The sequence below is a fragment of the Myotis lucifugus genome, unplaced genomic scaffold (genome assembly GCF_000147115.1).
Source record: "Myotis lucifugus unplaced genomic scaffold, Myoluc2.0 scaffold_60, whole genome shotgun sequence".
NCBI classification, from domain to species: domain Eukaryota; kingdom Metazoa; phylum Chordata; class Mammalia; order Chiroptera; family Vespertilionidae; genus Myotis; species Myotis lucifugus.
This window is the reverse complement of record NW_005871108.1, coordinates 6,334,305-6,356,431: the sequence shown is the minus strand read 5'-3', so window position 1 is coordinate 6,356,431 and position 22,127 is coordinate 6,334,305. Positions and strand designations below refer to the sequence as shown.

General features: G+C 49.2%; 1 protein-coding gene across 4 annotated transcripts in view; it reads left to right on the top strand.

The window, feature by feature from the left end:
- Positions 1-22,127, top strand: part of SOGA1 (suppressor of glucose, autophagy associated 1) — a 64,704-nt gene that overhangs the window by 12,705 nt on the left and 29,872 nt on the right. For all 4 annotated transcript variants that reach the window (XR_002829475.1, XM_014456532.2, XM_023754469.1 and 1 more), the window contains exons 2-4: positions 4,212-4,436; positions 10,491-10,649; positions 21,611-21,673. Coding sequence is in view for 3 of the 4 variants with exons in the window: in XM_014456532.2 (XP_014312018.1) it covers positions 4,239-4,436; positions 10,491-10,649; positions 21,611-21,673 (420 nt within the window). In the remaining variant the exon portion in view is untranslated. The remainder of the gene's footprint in view (positions 1-4,211; positions 4,437-10,490; positions 10,650-21,610; positions 21,674-22,127) is intronic.

The following is a 22,127-nucleotide window of genomic DNA, read 5'->3' as shown; positions in this document are numbered from 1 at the left end:
GCAAGGTCAGGGGCAAACCAGGAGTGGGGGGGAACCAGGGGCAGCGTGGGTTCCAGGGGAAAGGGCGTGGACCTACTGCAGAAGCCAGTGGGAACTAGTGGAAGGTAGAGAAAGCCATCTGCTTTTTTTCAAACTTTGCCCGATAAATAGGTATCACATCTGTAATCAGAGCAAAATAAGCATTTTCTATAAAGGGAAGGGCTGACTCCCCTGGCATCAGTGTGGGCGCCTCATTCCTATCCCTCATCCTCCCTCCTCCACTCCCTATTCTCAGTCCTGGTTAAAAGAAAGGTCAACTGAAAGGAGTGGCCAGATGGGATGGGTGTGGAGGGCTGGCAGGCTGTGCTTGGTCTGGGCAACGTTCCCCAGCTTCTGTAGGCTGGCGTTTCTGATGGGGGAGGACCGGGGGCCTCCAGGCTCAGAGGTCAGCACTGCTGGACAGCATGGCCTTTTCCTGTCTGTGGTGGAGGAAGATGTTTGGGGTTTCCCCATCCATGTTGGAGGACTCAGACAACCTTGTTGGGTGGCCCCTAGGCCTGTTGAGTTCCACAGAGTTTGGCCCCTCCTTCCCCTTTTCCACAGAATTGGGGGATCTAGGAGCCGGGAGAGGCTCAGCAAGGCCACTGACCTGTCTTTGAAGAAGTTAGAAAGCTTGGGTCCCCTCCCCCCCTACCCCACCCCACCCACCCAATCCCTTAACTGGATCAGCCAGTCACTGGAGAGCTTTCCAGGGACAGGGATCGAGACTGCAGGAGCCAAGAGCCCCAGGAGATTCGGAGGCTCAGTGAGGTCTTAGAACCTCTGGAATAAAGCAGGATCCTGCTCTCCTGGGTCTCCTCCCCTTGTCCCAGCAGCCCCTTGTCCCAGCCCCTACCTCAGGCCCCAAAAGCTCAGCCTCTGCCTCAATCCTGCATTCACCAGCTTCTGCTGCCCACGCCCCAGCAGACCCAGCCTCTGCAGCCACAAGCCAGTCTTTGTGGACTTGCCCTCTCACATGGGCCGTGCCAGGACGGGCTGACGGCATTCTGCCTGCAGCTGGGAAAAGCCCCCAGGGGCTTGGGCCCCCCTTGGCCACCATGGAGAGAGAGACCTGGCTTGAATGCAACATCCTGCATTTTCAGAAATTGACTGTGGTGAAGGGCAGGCCCCGAAGAGACAGCTGCTCACATGAGAAAGATCATTCATTCATTCATTCACTTACTCAATAGATTCTTACTGAGACCCTGCTCTGTGTCAGGCCCTGGGCTAGGGACTTGTGGTGCTGAGACACATGACTCTTGCCCTTTTAGGGAAAAAGACTGAAAGAAAACTCCCTGCATTAGAGTCCCTTATGGGCCCCATCCCTGGAGTTTCAGATTCAGTAAGTCTCTGTTGGGACATGAGAATTTCTGAAAAGTGCCCCAGTGATGCTAATGCTGTTGTTGGTCCAGGGAGAAACTATGAGTGATTTGTATTTTGTGTATTTTCAAAACTGTCTCTGATCACTGTTTACTTTTATAAATAGAAAAATCAGTTATTTAAAACTTAAAAGAATAAATGGTCCCCCAGAATGACTGCAGTGCTCTGGATAAGGTCCTCTGTTGAGGGATGCCGCCTCCCATGATCTATATGTCATATATTCGTTAATGTAGCCCAGCATCATGAGCTTGCCTGTCCTCTGTACTTCCCCTTGGCACATTCCCAGCTTTGGGTCTGTTCAGACCCCCACAACCTCCCCATCACCAGATCCTGTCAGTGTGACTACAGAGAGAAGTGAGATGCTAGTAAATAGCAGGATGAGGATTTGAACACAGGCCCAGCTGGAAGCTGGGTTAGCTTGGATTTTGCCGACTGAGTGCTGTTGCTTTTATGCTTCTTTAATCTGTCAGCTGAAATGGCATGTGGACCCCTCACTTCCTCATTTCTTTAACTGGTGTGATCATTGACTGTCCCACTTCCTCCTTTCCACTTTTAGTTTTGTCCACTTGGCTGGGTGGTGGGGTGGTGAGTCTGTGTGTGCGTGGGGTGGGGGAGGGGACCCTGGTGAGGTGACTGTTCCTCTGCAGCTGGTGCTGCTCAACCCACCCAGAGGAGAGGGGCTGTGGTGGCAAGTGAGGATTGACCCTCACGTGGTAGTGGGGACAGGACCACGCCTGTTAGGGTTGGGAGAAGCACATACCTGTCCCCTCTGCCTTCTCCAGAGTTGAGAACCATTTGAGAAAGAGTCCCATGAGTCAAACAGACGGATGTGAAAACCTCAGTGAGCTTTCTTGCTAAGAACTGCCTCTGAATTAAATCCACCCTCCCAGTCTCAGGGGGCACTGGACAACCTCGGCCATTCCCTCGGAGGGAGCCACCCATTCTCTTTGGGGAAAGGGAGGCTCAGAGGGCTGGTGAACCTAGTTCTCTAGACTGGCCCCCTTCCAGGGCCTGCAGAGCTGTGCTTTCCTTCTTGGCCACCCCCCTCCCATCAGCACCGTCCTTTCTCTGGCTCCTCAGGGATGCCTTTGGCAGATCATTCATCCTCCATGACGCAGTTTCTCTTTTTAGTGTACAGTCTTATGTAATCCATTCGATCACTAAGAGTAGATATTATTCCATTTGTGACTCAGTTTTCACATTTGTTATTAGACATAATAATCATCCATTTATTCTGCTAGGTCTTCCCACTCATCCCCTTACACTTTGTTTCGCATTGGTATGTCTTTTTGTGGCTGTTCACCTACCTACACATGTATTCATTCATTCAGGTAATATTTGTTGGGAATCTGCAAGATGTTAGGCCCTGTGCTGGCTGTGGAGGATACATCAGGGAGTGAGGTGACCCTCCAGACCAGCGGTTCTCAACCTGTGGGTCGTGACCCCTTTGGGAGTTGAACGACCCTTTCACAGGGGTCGCCTAAGACCATCGGAAAACACATATATAATTACATATTGTTTTTGTGATTAATCACTATGCTTTAATTATGTTCAATTTGTAACAATGAAAATACATCCTGCGTATCAGATATTTACATTATGATTCATAACAGTAGCAAAATTACAGTTATGAAGTAGCAATGAAAATAATTTTATGTTTGGAGTCACCACAACATGAGGAACTGTATTAATTGGAGTGCGGGTGAATTTCCCGCCAAAATATAAGATGGCTCTGTCTTTTGGTTTTGTTCCATCCACCAAAAGGGTGGATTACAAACAAATATTTGGTAATACGCAGTTACAATCGGCCGAGTTTACACGTTTCCCGCACTCCACCGCAAATCTATATGAACCGAGTTAAAGACGGCTCCCGCGGAGTACGCGCAATTCACGCGAGCCGACTTAACTCGTTTCCCGCACTCCAAGTGTTAAAGGGTCGCAGCATTAGGAAGGTTGAGAACCACTGCTCCAGACAGTTACAGTGTCTCTGGGAGACAAACTGTTCAATAAAGAATTGCAGATGTGCTCATGGTGACAAAGGGGAAGTGAGGCACATCTGGGAGCTGCTGACAGAGGTGGGCAGGAGCTGCCCTGAGGAAGTGAGGTCACCCATTCACTTAAAACCCAAACCCAAATCTTTACTCAGCCCTTCAAGTTCCTGCATGGCTGATCCCTGTCTGTTTCTCCAACTTCAACTTCCCCTGTCGCTACTCTGGCCTCCTTGCTGTATCTTGGCACACTGAACTCTTTACAGCCTCTGTGCCTTTGCACACACTGTTCCCGATGCCTAGAGTAATCTCTCCCTGGCTGTCTCTTTGCATGGCTGTTCCTTTTTGCTTTAGCTCAGATATTCCTGTTTCAGAGATGGCCTTGGCAGGGCTGCATTCCTTGTGAAGGCTCTGAAGGAGAGAGACCCTTCCTCTTTCCAGCTTCCGAGGCTGCCTGCATTCTTTGTTAATGGCCATTCCTCCATCTTCAAAGCATATCACTCCTCCACTGCTTCCATGGTCACTTCGCTTTCTCCCACTTTGCTCCCCTTGCCTCCCTCTTATAGGGACCCTTGTGATTACCTTGGGCCACCCAGATAACCCAGGAACATCTCCCAATCTGTAACTTTATCACATTTGCAAGATCCCTTTTGCCATGTAAGGTAACATATGAATAGATTTTGGAAATTAGGACATGGACATTTTTGGAGGGGGGCATTATTCAGTCTACCATACCCAGGCCCCCCGAGGTGCCTAGGACCAAGTTGGGTGTGGCCTGTACTCGTGCACAGGGCCCAGTGACCGTATGGCCCCTTCTCCCTGTAGGATGAGATCGAGGAGCTGCGAGCAGAGATGCTGGAGATGCGGGACGTCTACATGGAGGAGGACGTGTACCAGCTACAGGAACTGCGCCAGCAGCTGGACCAGGCCAGCAAGACCTGCCGCATCCTGCAATACCGGCTGCGCAAGGCCGAGCGCCGCAGCCTCCGCGCTGCTCAGACTGGCCAGGTGGACGGCGAGCTCATCCGAGGCCTGGAGCAGGACGTCAAGGTAAGCCCAGGGCCTTCCCCAAGCCTCATAGGTGCCCTTGTTGGGGGTGGGACTATGCGCCTGAGCAGGACCCAGGTCAGACTGCAGCTCACTCCTTGTGTGTCCTTGGGCAAGTTGCATCACTTCTCTGGGCCTCAACTTTCTCATCTGTAAAGTGGGGATTCCTGGTGAACTGATAGGCCATTGATCAGGGATATCCCATGGTGATATAATATGAATCCTCCTAACAGCAGCTACTAGTACTGTTTGAATAGCAACCACACACCTGGTGGTGGGCTCCAAGTTGTCGGTGCACAGTTCCATGGTTCATGGTTTCTTTATTGTACTAATTAATGGAAAGTAGTAAAGGCCTGGAGTTGGATCAGGCTGGTTTAAATCTTGACTCTCATATGCCCTAATTCTGTGATGTTGAGCAAGTCACCTGAATTTCAGTTTCCTCATCTGAAAGACGGGTGTAATGGCAGCCCCTGCCTCATAGGGATCTATGAGGGTTAGTGAAATAACATGGGTAAAAAGTCACTATACACACCCCCAAATGGTAGCTGTTATTATTATCCTCATTTTCCTGATGAGGAAAGTGAGGCTCAGAGAAAGGAAGTACCTGTCCATGGTCATGTGACCCTCAGTGTGTATGTGGCAGAGCTCCTGCTCTTCAGCCTCCTATACCTCTGCCTAACCTCCTCCCTCCGCCTCGGTGAGCAGGAGTAGGATGGGATGGAGGCTGGCAGCTGGGGCCTCCAGAGGAGAGGGCCACCCTGCCTGTGTGAGCCCTGGTCAGGGGCTGAGAACTTGGTGGAGGGAGGACTCAGCTCCCTGCTCTCAGAACTCAGTCCAGTGTGACCAGTGGGGGATGTAGGAACAGGGAGAGGGGTACCTGGGGAGTCTTCCTGCAGGGGTGACATCTGAGCCGAGGCCTGAGGGAGAGGGGGCATGAATCAGGAGGTGAAGGAGGAATGCTGGAGAAAGGGGTTCCTGGGAGGGCAGGGGAGGTGACCAGTGACTGCCAGCCCCATGCAGGCTTCTGCAGCTGTTGTCTTATGTGCACAGAGGGATGATGGTAAGGAAATTGATCTCAGAAAAGTTATGTCTCCGAGTCCAAAAGTGCACCTCTACCTGAGAGGGCAGCTCTGGGACAAATGGTGACCCAAATGTTCAAGTGCCAGGCACTGGATTGGGAGCGTGTGGGGTGAGGAGGAGCCCGGAAAACTCAGAGGAAGCTGAGTTTGGACCCAGGTAGTTGATTTCAGGCCGAGACGGAAAGTCAGCCTTAGAGAGATGAGGAAGGGTAGAGGATCTCCGGCTGGGAGCAGGCTAGCTGGGTTGCCAGGGCCTCTGTGGGAGGAGCTGAGAGCAGCCTGAGTGAGCACACACCACAGTGGTGAGAGGGGGGCCTCTGCAGTCTGGGCCGAGGGGAGGGGAGCAGCCCCTTCTGTTGGGATTTGAACTAGCCAATCAGCATTAGCCTTGCCCCCTTCCCTCCCTCCGCTCCCAGCCCCTGCAGCTGGAGCTCTGAGCTCATCGGAACAGGCCTGGGCTGGATGCCTCTGGCCACTTCACTTCGCCCCATGTGCTGGGGATATTGTGGGGTGTTCTTAAGGTCCTCAAATCCTGACTCCCCTGTGTCTCCTGGGAAAGCTGATGGACCCAGGTGGGAAGGGTCCGGGGCTGCCTAGCAGTTATCCAGGGGGACTCTGTGACTTGCTCTGCCACCTCTTTGGCCAGTGCCCTAACTGGCCCCCACCTCTTGGGTCTTGGGGCTTCAGTTTCCCCTTCTGTTAAATGTAGGGCTTAGCTCAACCGAATCTTCAGGGCTTTTGCAGCTCCAGTGCTTTTATTGAACAGGTAGGTTATTGGTGAGGACGTCATGAATGAAACCCCAGGCCTTGGTTGCCCCTTCTTCTCTCCCACTCCCACACCCACACCCACACCCACACCCACACCCACACCCACACCCACACCCACACCCACACCCAGCTCTTCATCCCCTGCCAAGCTCTCTCACTCTCTGCTGGTCCTCACAGCTGACAGGACCCACAGAATCTTAGTGGGAACATTGCCTGGCATGAGGAGGTCAGGGTCAGGGGCCAGAGACCTGCTCCGCCTGTTGTTTGCTGTGTGGCCTTGGGAAAGCTTCTTCACATCTCTGAGCCTCAGTTTCCCCACATGGAAAATGGAGATAAAACCGGTCCCTATTTGTGGAGGTTTTTGTGAGGATAAAATGAAATAACTCAAGTGAAGAGAATGCTATGCACAAAGGTTGGCTCTGGATACTCAGCAAATTGAGCAAATGTTGGTTGTGGTGTTGTTGTTCAGGAGAATTTTAAGGCTTGAATGCATAGGACAAGTGGCTGGGGCAAGCATGGGGAAGAAAAGGCCAGAATTTCAACCGCCCTGGCTGGACAAGAATCACCTGGAAGGCTTGCTCACCATGCAGATTCTCAGGGCACACCCTCAGAGCCTGGGAAGCCTATGCAGAGTGTCCGGTTTCTAAATCCGAGGTCTAAATTTCCACCTGGAGGGACTCCTGTGGGAGGCCCACGACACACCAGTATAATGTTTCCTTTCTTAGCAACAGATGTTGCTGGAGAAGAAGTTCTGGCTTTGGTTTTAATTTCCTGGATGGACCCGGGCAGCTGCCTCAGTTTTTTCATGTGCAAAATGGGGGTGACATTCCCATCCTCCCAGGGTTCCTGGGAGAATTTAGTCACACAGAGCCCTGCAGGGGACTTCCTTAGTGAGAGTTCCCATCCTCCTCCCTGAGGATTCAGAATGACCAAGACACCCTGAGGCCCATGAGCTGAGGGCAGAGGGGCCAGTCATCGAGCAGGGCGGCTGTGGCCTGGAGGCTGCTGGTTGCATTTGGCAGGAGCCAGGTCCCAGTGCTGTAAACAGTGACCTCATGACTGAGGGCATTTGTTTGTGCTTTGGGAATTTGCCCTGGTTTCCGGAAGCTGCAGCTGCTTCGCCTCCACAGTATCTCAGCCCCCTACCATGGGAGGAGTCAGGAGGATCAGGAGACGATCAAATGAGACTGGCAGGTGGGGTCCTTGAGGACCTGACAGTGTGAGCCCACTGTCGGGCTTACTGTTGGTATTCTCATTGTTGCTGTTAATATAATGTGTCATCCAGCTTCAGGCCAACAGCAGGGTCAGGGTAAGAGTAAGACTCTAGAGTTGACTCATCTCATTTAACATCGTGGTCTGTAGCTTCCTAGCTGCGTGACCTTGGACAAGTGACCTTTCCTTTCTGACGCTCAGAGTAGGACTAGTAAAGCCCTTCCGAAGGGGATGACAGGCCCATGATGGGTGCTCAGGAAGTGACAGCTAATTTTATAATCACTTGTGAGAGCCGAGGGGGCCCAGGACCACTGAGACCCCAGAGGGGAGGGGACAGGCATAGGCCAAAGGCTCCTGCCCTTCAGGCCGGGTGCTCTTTGCTCCCATAGGCTGTCATTGGGGCTCTGGGATCTGAGATTTAAGGGCTCCTGTGTCCACATTGGAATTCTGTAAGCTGCCTGGAATTGGGCTTTTCAACATAGCATCCCTCAAGGGGCAGGGGAGGGGGGAGCACATTTGGAAGGGGATCCCATGGGGAATAGAGCAGAATACAACTGGGGACTCATGGAAGGGACAAAATCTATAGAGTCACTCAGGAACCCAAGAGGATCCAGGAATCCACATGGATCATGACTTCTTGATGAAGAGCCGGTCACCTCCTCAGGTTGAGGCCATGGTGGGGACAGAATAACCCACCAGATGGAGAGGAGCTGGTCTAGGTAGGAGCGTAGTTGGAGAGGAGCCCCGGTCCCCAGCCAGGGACAGAGCCCTCCCTGAACAGTGGATGGGGTGGGTGGGTGGGGGAGTATCCCCAGCCAAGCTAGGGCAGGTGCAGCTCCCAGATTTCAGTTGTTCACTCCTTCATCTTCCTCCATCTTTGCTTGCTTGGTGTAGCCTTGGATTTGTTTGTTTATCCAATAAAGATTTATTAGGCATTTAGTGTGTGCCAGACCCTGTGCCACTGCTGGGACACAGAGATGTGAAGGAGCTCAGGCGTGGTCTGGGGCCTTGACCTTTGTCCCACCACTCCTGCCCCCAGGCCTCAGCAGGATGAATGAATGAGTGAATGAATGAAGTCGTGATTAGGACAGGAGTTCACTGGATGACCTAACAGCCCCAAACTGGGGACCATAGCCAGGAGCCTGGGGCTGAACATTTCCAGCAAAAACCCTGCCATCAAACTTAAAAGGGAGGTTATGGAGTATAGGGCCTAATCAGATAAAATCAGTGTACCAGGGTATAGCAGTAATTTTGACAATGTATTGAAAATTCTATTTTTTGAGCACCTACTGTGTTCCAGCCACCAGCCCAAGCACGATATCATTTATTTCTCACAATAACTCTCACGACTAGCCTAAATCAACCCCCTTTTACTGATAACCAAACTGAGACTTTGAATGGTTAACTAACTTGTCCTGAGCCACACACTCAGTGAGTGCTGGGATCAGGCTAGATTAGAATCTAGCAAAGTCTTGGTTCTGATAGTGAGGGATTGCTCCCTCCACTCTGTGGATGAAGAAAGCTTGGTGGCCTAGAAAGGCTGTGGGAGGATTCTCATGGGCCAGCTTCTGGCTGTCTTTGGAGATCTTCAGGGACAGAGAGAGGCAGTGGGCACCGGAGGGAGGGGAAGACTGCGCTGAATTTCCTTTCTGGCCGTTGTTTTTCCTGGCCTGCTTTGCACACTGCCAAGGGGTCTGTGCCGAGCTGGGCCTGGGCCCAGGCCGAGGGCAGAGCCAGGGAGGGCCCTCTTCCCTTCCGGCAGGGAGGAGGTGCCATGGTCATTTCCGAGCCTGGCAGGCATGGGAGCTGGGCTATCCACCGCACTCTTGCTGGCAAAGACATTGTACCCCTTGTGGAGGCCTGGCCATGCTGGCCCCTCAACCAAAGGCCTGGGGCTCCCCTGAGCTCAGCCCACAATAGCTTTATGTGGCCCTGAGCAAGTCACTTGCATGCTAAGCCTCAGATTCCTTGTCAGTAAAATGGGGACCGAATTGGGGTGAAGATGAATGAAGCTGGCACGCAGTAGGTATTCAACCAGTGGTAGTGCCCAGCCCACTCAGGGATGGTTGTAGTTTATGGACTCAAAAGGGCCCTCCTCATTCCCAGAGGTCCCCTTTCCTGGCCTCTCACCCCCAGCCATCAGGGCACAGGTCAGAGGGTGTCCTCGAGGAAATGGGTGCTGTTGCTGCAGAGTCCTGGAGCCAGGACTGGAGTTTGCAGCTCTGGTAACTCCTTTCTGCAGGGATGACTTGGACACCTGCCCAGGCCTTGTCATTTGAGGCATGTTCTATATCCCAGATGATTGGGAATAAGTCTTGGGGGTCACATAGTGACCTCCACCGAGTCCTGCCCGTTTCTGGGCTTGTTTCTCGAAGCAGCAGCCACTATTCACCCAGCGCTCACTGTGTAGGCAGCGGGCCAAGCCTTTGTGCAATAGCTGATTTAGTCCTCCTGTTGGGCCTGTGAGGTTGGTCTATTATTGTTGTACCCAGTTTGTATTTGAGAAGACTGAGGCACAGAGTGGGGAAATGATTCCCCAGGATGACATGTTGGTCCCTGGCAGAGATGGGATGTAAATGGCTCTGGGGCTGCCCATCTTGCTCTGAGTTTCCTTTTTCTTTAAAATGAATTTCTGGTGCCAGCCACAGGCTCTTGTGAGAATTGGCAAGAGGGTGGCTAGGAGAGACTTTTGGAAGCATTAAGGAGCCCTGGGTAAATGAAAAGGTATTCCTAAGAACAGGAAGGGCCTTTATAGCGTTCTGGGGGCTGAACTGTGACATGGACATAAGGAACATGGGGGGCCTGGGTTTGGGTTTTAGTTCTACTGCTTCCTGGCTGTGTGACCCTTGGTGAGTTCCTTAACCTCTCTGTGCCTCCGTTTCCTCATCTGCTAAGTGGGGGTAATGAGAGAAGCTGCCTGCTCTGGGGTTGCTCTGTAGCCCAGATGGGATGACCCCTGAGCATGCCCATGCTCTGCTTATCACCCACCCTTGCTCAGGTCTCTAAGGACATCTCCGTGCGGCTGCATAAGGAGCTCGAGGTGGTGGAGAAGAAACGGGTGCGCCTGGAGGAGGAGAATGAGGAGCTTCGACAGCGGCTCATCGAGACCGAGCTGGCTAAGCAGGTGCTGCAGACAGAGCTGGAGCGGCCAAGAGAGGTGAGGACCCCGTCCATCCTGGTTAGGGCCAGGTGGGGGGTGGCAGGCTTGTGTCAGCCCCATCCAGCCAGTGTCTCTGCACAGTTAGGCCTCCCTGGCAGAGTGGTTTATTCAGTTGTTCCTCCAGCACACGTTTTCTGAGCACCTACTGTGTGCACTATGTGCTGGCCACTAAAGACACAGTGGTGAGTGAAAGACATTCGGTTCCTATCTTCAAGGAGCCCACAGACTAATGAAGGAGACAGTCATTCATCACAGAACTACACCTGTGGGGGGATCAACTGAGAAAACATGCAGCCATGCCCAGCACGGGGCTGGCCCGCTGCCTTAGTTTCCTCATACATCAAGTGGGACAATAATGCCCCAAGGCATTGTGAGGACGGGCTGGAATAGCGTATGTGTACATGTTTCAGGGACTGCCAGGCACTGCACTCGGTGCGGGGCTGGGCCTCGGGCCAGTGTGTCATAGAGATCGGGACACCAGACACTTCCTGACTATGACCCCCAGACACCAGCTTCTCTGTCTTCGATCATGCCAGCCTTTCCACCTGGCATGTCCTTTCTTCCTCCTCCTGTTAGGCACCATGCTGGACACTTTATCTTAACAATTTGCATAAAGGCCCAATGAGGTTATGATCTTACCCATTTTATAGGTGAGGAAACAGCCCCTGAGAGAGGGATGGATGCCCTCAAGGTCACGCAGGGCCCAGTGGGCTCTGCAGAAGGAAGATTGGAAGCCATCAGCCTCAGTGACCCCTGAGGGCTGGAATCCTCCAGACTCCAGGGGTCTGTGTTCCAGGCAGCTTCTGGCTCCAGAGGCGCGGCTGGGCCTCAGCTGTCTGGCTGCTCATGAGGTACCCTAGGATCATACCTTGTTCCGGGCACACTCCTCACCTTCCCTGAGGGCAGGCATGCCAGCATTCCAGGGGTACTGAGACACCACAGCCCTGAGCCGCCCTTCAGCTGCCCTATTCGCAGAGCGTGTTGGTGTGTGATGTGCCAGTAGCTTGTTGGTGTGCAGATGGGGCATTTGCTGCTACGGGCTGCTGTATGGCCCTGCCCCTCTCCAGGGCTGGGTGGGAGGCCCCTCTCTCAGGCGGTCTCCTGCCTCCCAAGGCCTGGCCCAGAACACAGGGCATCATCTTCACACATCTCATTGCTTCCCTCCTCAGTAGTGAAAAGGGGAGACAATTTGAGAAAGTACCTTGAAGGTCAGACTGTTCCTGTTGTGGTGGAGAGGAAACTGAGGCCCAGAGAGGGACAGCAGCCTGCCTGAGTTCACCCAGCCGTTCCTTGGCAGAGATGTGGCTGAGGCTTCTAAGTCTCAGTTCTTCTTCTGTGACATCAGGATAATAACAATAACCAGTTTACGAGATTGTTTATGATTATTAATAAGATTGGGGTAGCCCTAAGCAGTTTGGCTCAGTGGATAGAGCGTCGGCCTGTGAACTCAAGGGTCCCAGGTTCAATTCCGGTCAAGGGCATGTACCTTGGTTGCGGGCACATCCCCAGTAGGGAGTGTGCAGAAGGCAACTGATCGATGTTTCTCTCTCATCGATGTTTCTAACTCTCTATCCCTCTCCCCTCTTCTCTGTAAAAAAAAAATCAATAGAATATATTTTTAAAAAATAAGATTGGGGTAACCATAGAACAATATGAAGAAGTTAAAAAGAATAAGACCAAAACCGGTTTGGCTCAGTGGATAGAGCGTTGGCCTGTGGACTGAAAGGTCCCAGGTTCGATTTCGGTCAAGGGCATGTACCTTGGTTGCAGGCACATCCCCAGTGGGGAGTGTGCAGGAGGCGGCTGATCGATGTTTCTCTCTAAAAAAAAAATCAATAGAATATATTTTAAAAAAAATAAGATTGGGGTAACCATAGAACTATATTAAAAAAAAAAAGAATAAGGTAGTGTGGCAGTTCCTGAAAAAGTTAAACATAGATTTACCAAATAAGCCAGCAATTCCACTTCTGGATATATAGCCAAGAATTGAAAGCAGGGACACAAACAGATTTTTGTACCTGTGTTCATAGCAGCATTATTCACAATAGCTGAAAGGTATAAGCAACCCAGATGTCTGTCGACGGGAAAAATAGAGTGTATTCATACAATGGAGTATTTGTCAGCCGTAAGAAGGGAGGAAATTCTGATACAGGCTACGACATGGATGAACTTTAAAGAAATGATGGTAAGTAAAATAAGCCAGACTCAAAAGGACAAATATTATTCCACTTATATGAGATATTTAGGGCGGTCAGATTCATAGAGACAGAAAGTAGAATGCTGGTTACCAGGGGCTGGAGGGAAAGGGAGTGGGGGTTAGTGTTTAGTGGGTACAGAGTTTCAATTTGGAAAGATAAAAAGGTTCTGGAGGTGAATGGTGGTGAATTCAGTATAATGTGAATGTACTGAATGCTACTGAATTGTGCACTTGAAAATGACTAAAAATGTGTATGCTATGTATATTTTACCACAATAAAACAGATACAACCGTTAAAATGGTAAATCTTATATTATGTATACTTTGCCACAATAAAAGTAAATAAGGTAGATGTTACAGTTGACCTTTGAACAACACAGGTTTGAATGGCTCAGGTCCATTTATACATGATTTTTTTCAATAAATACTGTAAGTATATTTTCTCTCCCTTATGGTTTTCTTAATAATATTTTCTCTAGCTTTTGTTATTGTAAGAATACAGTATATGATACATGTAACATACAATATATGTGTTCATCGATGGTTTCTGTTATTGGTAAGGCTTCTGATCAACAGTAGGCTATTAGTAGTTAAGATTTTGGGGGGAGTCAAAAATTGTGTGTGGATTTTCAGTTGAATGGGAGCAAGTTGGTACCCCTCACCCTTTGTTCTTCAAGGGCCAACTATGTAACTGTATGTATTGACATGGAATGATCACTAAGGTACATAGTTAAGCAGGAGAAGAAAGTTATAGAAGTATACATATTGTGCAATCCCACTAATTATTTTGAAAAGCCATACAAAACAAACTGGTGCTGAAATATATATATATATGCAAATGCAGAACAAAAGTCTGGAGAAAAACCCACTGAACTGAAGAATTAGAAAGAGTGGGAGTAGGGTGGACAATAATTTTTGCTTTTATGCTATTAGTCCTGTAGTTAGGGTTGGTTTGTTTTTTAACGATAAGAATGTATTTGAGTATTATTTGTGAAATTTTAAATGCAGACAAGCATGTAAAGGGTCCATTGTGGTGCTTGACACACAGTAGGTGCTCAAGAAACACTGGTTTACTGCCTTTTTGAAGGTGATGTCAGCAAAGCTGGTCTAGCCCTTCCTGATGTGTCTCAGGATCTAGGAGACATGGCCCTGTGTTTATTTGCTGATTGCCCCCTCCTTCCTCCCTCTGCTCCTGACATGGTTTCTATGGAGACAAGGGTCCCTTAGCAATTCTTCCGCCAGAGCATTATCAAGATCTGCCTTTGCCATCCTGACAGGTTGCTGTGGCGATGCTGTCACCCGGTGGCTGGGAACAGGAGCCCCTGGCCTGGGCTGATGTGGTTGCCATGGATATTGCTCTTCGCTTGGGGAAGGGGAGGGTGGCCAGCTCTAGCCATGCTCTACGGTAGCGCTGTTGTCCAGCTGGGCTGCAGTTCAAGAATCATAACACCAGCCTCTCCCTCATCAGGAGCATTCTCCCTTCTTGTATTTTAGGAAGAAAGCCAGTATCACTGTTGACAGCTCCCAGTGTACATAGTGTACGTACTGCTGTCCCATTTTATAATTGGTAATCTTCTTGGTAATTTTTATATTGCAGTGTAATCCACATATGATAAAAGTCACTATTTTAAAGTGTACAGTTCAGTGCTTAAAATATATTCATAATATTGTGCAATTCCAGAACATTCCATTGCCCCAAAAGAACTCCTGTAGCTGTTAGCAGTCATGCCCTATTCCCCCTTCCCTCCAGTCCATGGCGACCACTAATCTACTTTCTGTCTCTATGGACTTGCCTGTTCTGGAAATTTCACACAAATGGAATCATGAAATATGTGAGCTTTAGTGACTGGCTTCTTTCACTTAACATGATGTTTTCAAGGTTTATCTATGTTGAAGCATGTATCAGTATTTCATTCTTTTTTATGACCGAATAATAACCCATTGTATGGATATAGCACATTTTGTCTATCCACTTATAAGTTGATGGACATTTGGGTTATTTCTCCTTTGTGGCTGTTAGGAATAATGCTGCTATGAACACTGTGTACAGGTTTTTGTGTGAATATATGTTTTCAGTTCTCTTGGGTATATACCCAGGAGCAGACTCGATGTATACAGACAGGACTGGGGGGAGCGGGGGACAAGGCTCTCAGCTTCCCAAAGCCACTCTTACTCTCACAGTGATGCCCCTGCCCTCCTTAACCCCATCCAGGGGCCTTGCCAGACTCTCCTGTGTTCTCAGAACCTCCAAAGAGGCGCTCATTCCACGGAGTACCCCCAACTGGCACAGGCATCTCGTGCCCAATCCTACTCTGAGGGGGTCAGATTACCTGGGGTCACATCTCAGTTCTGCTGGCATTGTCATCTGATGCAGCTTAGCTCTGGTCTGTGTGGTACGTGCAAACATGAACTTGGAGTCACAGGGGCCTGAGTTTGAATTCTGACGTTGCCACTTATTTGCAAATAACTGTAATGCTGTGCAAATCGTGTAACTGTCCACTTGTAAAATAGGAATATCAATCCCTCCTCAGAGGTGTTTGTGAGAATTAATGGAGACGAGCAGGTAAAGCCCTGGGCAGGGACTAGGGACTCGGTAAATATCCATCGTCGGATCATTACCCACAGGGTATGTCTGGAGAAGCCTTTACCTTCGTTCAGTCTGTGTGTTTCTGCATCTCTGGAAGGAGCTCCGCATGCCTAACTGCGAGTTGCCCATGGAAGGAGTGGTTACATTGGGAATCAACACCAGCCGTTGGCAGCCTCTGTCCCAGTGACTTTTGATTTGGGGCTCATGCCTGCACCACTGTTTCCTTCAGCCCCCCCAACCCCCACCCCACCAGTGGTCTCCTCCAGCCAGGAGCCACACGGCCTCTCTGTCCAGCTGCTTCAGCCACTCTGGATGAAGAAGGCCTCAGTCTTCGAGGGGCACCCCAACCTCAGCCCCCCGCCCTCCCTTCAGAATAAATTTTGTTCACACAGCACAGTCTGTGTTTTCAGTGAGACCTTTCCAAACATCCCCTCCAAGTTTGGTGAAAATCTACCCAGCTGTTTTGGCAGAAGGTTCATTTTATTCCTTGAAGGTTGGTCTTTGTTCCCTGGCAACATGGAAGCATGGAAGGTGTTAGAAGCAGGGGGCCCCTCCAGACCTGTGCTCAGGCAGCCTCTGTGTGGGCTGGAGGGCGGAGACACGCTCTACTAGTCTCCTGCAGAACAAGGGAGAACAGAGCTCATGCTTCTAAGAGCCGTTGTTAGACCAAGAACATTGAGAGGCACCACCCTGGCTGCTCAGAGGCGGCCTCCTGAGTTGCTGATGGGCGGGGAAGCCCTGCTACGTGCAGGGCAGAGAGTGTGCCCTTGGGGTCTGGCAGTGGGACTGGCATTCCTGTTAGTACCCAAGCACTGCCCTGTTCACCCTCCGAAGGCCCAGGGCCAGAACATCTGCCCCTGCGGGCTCCACAGTGGGGCTCTGACAGGCCCTGCCTCCTTGAGGGACATCACGACCCCCAGGCTGCCTGGCCAGCTGCTGCCCTGCAGAGGGGAGGAAGGTTGTGCTCTGTGAGTCTGCCTTGTTTTCCCTCCAGAGCCGCAGAGCAGTGTGGGAGCCCAGATGGCTTAGATGGGATGGGGAAGGGGCAGTTCCAACCGTCAAAGTCTGGGACCACTTCGGCCCTGAAAAGGTTTGCTGCTTCGACCCCTCTGATCTGCCCACTGCCCTTACCTTCTGGTGAGGTTCTAGCAACTCAGAGCCCCCTGTCTGCCTGTTGGAAGGTGTTCAGTGACTTTTTTTGGGGAAAGTGTGTTTTGAAAACATTTTACATTTTCCCCCTCCACCCAACAGGTAAAATGTGCTTAGTAGAGAAAGATGGGAAAGTACAAGCCTGTAAGGAGAAAAAATTCACCTGTAATTCAATATTCAGAGGGAATTACTCTAATTACCAAATTACTGCTTGGGTGAGAGATATATGTACTCCCAATATAGTTTTTCTATTTGTACGCACACAGACATTGAAATGTATATGTATAAATGCATTTTTAGAAAAATATATTTTTATTGATTTCAGAGAGGAAAGGAGAGGGAGAGGGAGGGAGAGAGAGAGAAACATCGATCGGCTGCCTCCCGCACGCCCCCTACTGGGGATTGAGCCTGCAACCCGGGCATGTGCCCTTGACCTGACTCAACCTGGGACCCTTCAGTCCACAGGCCTACACTCTATCCACTGAACCAAACCGGCTAGGGCTGTCTATGTGAATTTTTTAATTAAAAAGGTACTAGGAGCTCAGTGAAGCAAAACTAGCATTACAAAAACACATAAAGGCGTGCCTGGCATACCTCTGAGGACGGATAGGCAGATTCTGGCTGCACGGGTTGCCTTGGGCAAGAGAACTGGCGAGGGGTTCACTGCATTCCTTTCTGTACTTTTTGAAGTTTGAATGCATTATCCAAAAAGACAATAGAAGTAATAACAGCCACACATAAGAGAAGAGAAGAATCCTCCCCTCACCACCTCCCTCAGTTTGGCCCCTGATTCAAATGAGCAGTTTGGTTTGTAACTTCAAAAAAATTATTTTTCATAGTTTGTATCTTTTTGGGCCTCTGTGCTCAGACATTGCATATTTCTCCCTCTCTCTCTCTCTCTCTCTCTCTCTCTCTCTATATATATATATATATATATACACACATATATATATATTTGGGGGGTTTTTAAAATAAAGATGGGATTATATTATATGCACAGTTTCTGTAGCACGAACACAGACTGTTGTTTTAAAATGCTGGATGTTTTGGGGTTTTCTTCTGCCTGAGGTGCTTATTATAAAAATCAAAGATCACAGAGTCAAGTAAACATAGGAAGGAAAGAAAGTCTAAAAGAACACCATCTATTTCAGGATTTTAAACACAGAGCCAAAGGTCAAGAAAGAGCTCAGCCGGCAGCAGCTGTGGTCACCCTCAGGTTGGGTAGGAGAATGGGTGGAGGTACACAGGGGGACTTCTCTGTCGGCATAGTATAGATTTACAGTGAGAATGCATTTTTGTATGTTAATTTTTAAAACTATATTGTGTAATAAAATTAAAAAGAAAAATACAAAAATGCTGGATGACTATGTCCTCTCTCCAAAAAAACCCACAAAAAACAAAAACACGGGGAAACAAAAGTGGAAAATGCAAGTTTTCTATATCCTCATAGTTAGCAGCCTGCTGTATATTCTTCAGACTGTCCCCCCCGTCATGTGGGTGCACACACACATGCACACATTTTTATAAAAATGATAACATGCTTTCTTTTTTAAATAACAGCTTTATTGAGATATAATTTCTATGCCATAAAGTTGGCCTTTTTTAAGTATACAGTTCTGTGGTTTGAAGAAGACTCGGAGCTGTACAGCTATCACCACTCTCTAATTCCAGAGCATTTTCATCACCCCGAGAAGAAACCCCGGACCAGCATAGTCACTCCCTGTTCCCCACCAGCAACCACTCATCTGTCCACTCGCAGCCTAGATTTGCCCATTCTGAACATTTCGTGAAAATGGAATCATAACTATGTAGCCTTTTGTGACTGGCTCCTTTCACTTAGCGTGATGTTTTCAAGGTACATACATGTTGTAGCCTATGTCAAGACGCCATTCCTTCTTGGTTGAACAATATTCCCTTGTGTGGAAAGGCCACATTTTGTTTATCCTTCATCAGTTGGTGGACACTTGGGTTGTAGATTTTGTTTAGCAGGTTCTTTCCTTTACAAGACGTCTTTACCATGTCAGTGAGTCTCACTGTCTCTCCATCCTTTTTAATAGCTTCAGGCTTTATGTTATCTTATTCCTTTATGTGTATGTGATGGCTGGGACCTCAGGGTGCCTTTGGAGACCCCTGGCTCCTCTTCCTGTCACCTGCTTTCTTCCTCCAGGGAGTCCGCAGTGCTTGAGGAGGTTGGTCACCTAATCCATGGCTCAGTTTTATAGATGATAAAATAGAGCTGCTGGGAGAAGAAGGGTTCACCCAGGATCACAAATGCAGTGTTGTGGGGTTCCCAGAGTTCACAGCCCCTCCCATTTAGCTTGTTAGTAAGCAAGCTCAGATCGTCAACCTAGAGCCCCTCACCTCAACCACTCACCTCAACCACTCCACATGGGACTCTACCTCGGAGCAGCCCTTCCTGGGCCCCATTTGTGGGGGGACTTGCTTTGTGGCTCTCACCCCACAAAACAAGTCTTGGTACCCAGCGTCTGAAATATCAGCCTCTGCAGACCTGCCTCATTTGCATTTCAAAAGGTGTCTAGGATTTGGTTGGACTTGAAGATATACTCAAGAAGCCATCTGGAGTTCATCTTCCTGGCTCTGTGGTTTCTACTTGGGCTGCACGTTAGAATCACTTGGGAGCTATTTTAAAATACTGATGTCTGCGACCTACCCTGGACCAATTATATCAGAATCTCTGGGGGTGGGATCTTAGGCATTGGGTTTTTTTTTTTCTTCTTTAAGTTCCCTAGGTAATTCTCATGTTCACCCAGATTTTGAACCACCGTGCTACCTCATCAAAGAAGGCCCATTTTTGCCCTGACCGGTTAGATAGAGCGTCGGCCTGCGGACTGAAGGGTCCCAAGTTCGATTCCAGTCAAGGTCATGTACCTTGGTTGTGGGCACATCCCCAGTAGGGGGTGTGCAGGAGGCAGCTGATCGATGTTTCTCTCTCATCGATGTTTCTAATTTTCTATCCCTCTCCCTTCCTCTCTGTAAAAAAAAATATATATATATTAAGAAAAAAAAAAGGCCCATTTTCTCCTAAGTTCTTGGAACTAGATCTAGAGCTATCCCAAGACCTGGTCCCAGGTCAGCTGTGGATTTGCTGTGGGACCTCGCTCTCACCTTCAGTAAAGCGGGGGCTTGGATTAGATCAGTGGCTCTCCCCTTCATGTATTCACACCACACGAGAGCGTTCTCAAAAACACCTGCCCAACCCGGAAAGTCAGAAGCAGCCCAAGTGAATCATCCTGCTTCGCAGGAAGACGTGCTCGGTGGAATCCTGCATCTAACTGAATGACTCTTAAACACTGCGAAACTTCAGTAATGATTATTGTACCCTTGCCCCCTCGAAACCCCCTAGGCGAGTGCTATTCACATTCTTGCCAGAGATATATAAGCATTCCTGTTTCTCTATAGCAGTGGTTCTCAACCTGTGGGTCGCGACCCCTTTGGGGGTCAAACGACCCTTTCACAGGGGTCCTCTAAGACCATCAGAAAACACATGTATAATTACATATTGTTTTTGTGATTAATCACTATGCTTTAATTATGTTCAATTTGTAACAATGAAAATACATCCTGCATATCAGATATTTACATTACGATTCATAACAGTAGCAAAATTACAGTTATGAAGTAGCAACGAAAATAATTTTATGGTTGGGGGTCATCACAACATGAGGAACTGTATTAAAGGGTCGTGGCATTAGGAAGGTTGAGAGCTTCAGTAGAATGTGTTGTGAGATGTTTGGATTTTTGCCAGTCTGATAGGTGTCTCAGTGTAGTTTGAGTTTGCATTTCTCTATTGAACAGCGTTAAGCATCTTCCTATGCTTAGGAGCCACTTCCTTTTTCCTGAGAACTGTTTTTCATATCACCACCCCATTTTTCTATAGGTTTTTTGGATTTTTTTATTCTCTATTTTGTGAAGCTCTTTACCTATTTAGGATATTGGCCCTTTGTCAGTGTTATGAATTGCAAATATTTTTCCCAGTTTGTCATTCATATTTTTACTTTTCTTAAGATGTATTATTTTTCCATGCCGATTTTGTTTATCTGATCAAATGTATCCGTTTTCTTCCCCTATCACTCCTGGATCTTGGAGTCATGACTACCTGTTAGAGTCTTCTTTTCCTTTCATCTGCATGCAGACTTTTACAATTTAAATTGAGATCAGTCCCTCATCATTTCCAAGCCTCCTGTGGATTATGATTTCACCCATATTCATTCATTCTGGGTTAAAGTCCCACTAGAAGGCCATTCCATGAGGACAGGGTTTCCTCGGAGGTGGAGCTTTACGTGCAGAGACTATGGAAGGGTCCCCTTGGGAATAACACCACCAGGGAACAGAGGGAGAGTGGGGCTGTGGAGCCTTCAGACCGGTGGCTCAGCCCATCTCATGGGGAGCTCTGGAGCGTGGATGGCCCTGGAGAGCTGCCCTGGGTTGAGGCAGTGGAGCGTGGACCAGTCGTTGGATGTGGGCTGCCCTCAGTCCATGGCCATTGTTGTGAGGGGGACTCAACGTTGAGGTCTTAGCACTGGGGGAGGATGAGAGCCCCAGTCCTGAAAAGGGGATCTGGATGGAGCATCCGCCCCAAATACCTGTCTGCCTTCTGTATTCTCAGAATACACACCTGCTGTATTCTCTATACCTGCCTGAGCTTAGCACATAATCGATGCTCAGGAAGTCTTTGGTGAATGACTGTCAAGAACAGAAACCCAGATACCCGGGTCGTAGCCAGGCCAGCTGGATCCAATGTGGTGGTGGGCGAGAGGGGAGGCACCCTGGGCAGGTGTGTTCAGAATCATCTCCTAAAGTGCTTCTGGCCTGTCCCCCATTTGCAACCCACTGGGTGGTCTTGAGAGTCCCTCTGGCTCAGCAGGTGGTGCTGGCCAAGGCTGGAGATGGCTGGGCTGGGTAGAGAAGGGGGCCCCAGTGAAACTGCAGGCTCTGTGACTTCTCTTTGGATGCACATCACCCTCCTGAGCTTTCAATGCTGACTTTTTCTTACTCTCCCTCCAGCATTCCTTGAAGAAAAGAGGAACGCGTTCCTTGGGAAAGACAGACAAGAAGCCTTCGGTGCAGGTACTTCCCAGCAGTTCCCACAGCCCCCAGCGTGTAGCCCCTGCTGGCAGGTTTTAGTCTTAAGGCGTAAGGCCTAACTCCAAGTGGCCTGGGTGTTTCTCCGAGATCCTCACCCCTCTCTAGCTTTTATTCCATCCTCCCCTTGTTCCTTTTCTTAGCTTTGCTGTCCACTTCATTTCCCAAAACCATGCCCTGAACCCGTAATTCTCACACACTCAGATAGATAAAGTGCTATGTGTAGCATAGGCCAGGCATAGGATACCGTTAGCCTCTGGTGCTGGATTGTCAGGGTGCCAGGCGTTTTTCATACATTATCTCATTTAATCCTCTCCATGGCTCTGTGAGGGAGGGAGTGTTATTGTCCCATTTTACGGGTGAGGAAATTGTCGTAATAATGTTAGTAGTGGTAGTAACAGCAATAGTCACCGTGGCAAAAAAAATGTTGCCTACTCCA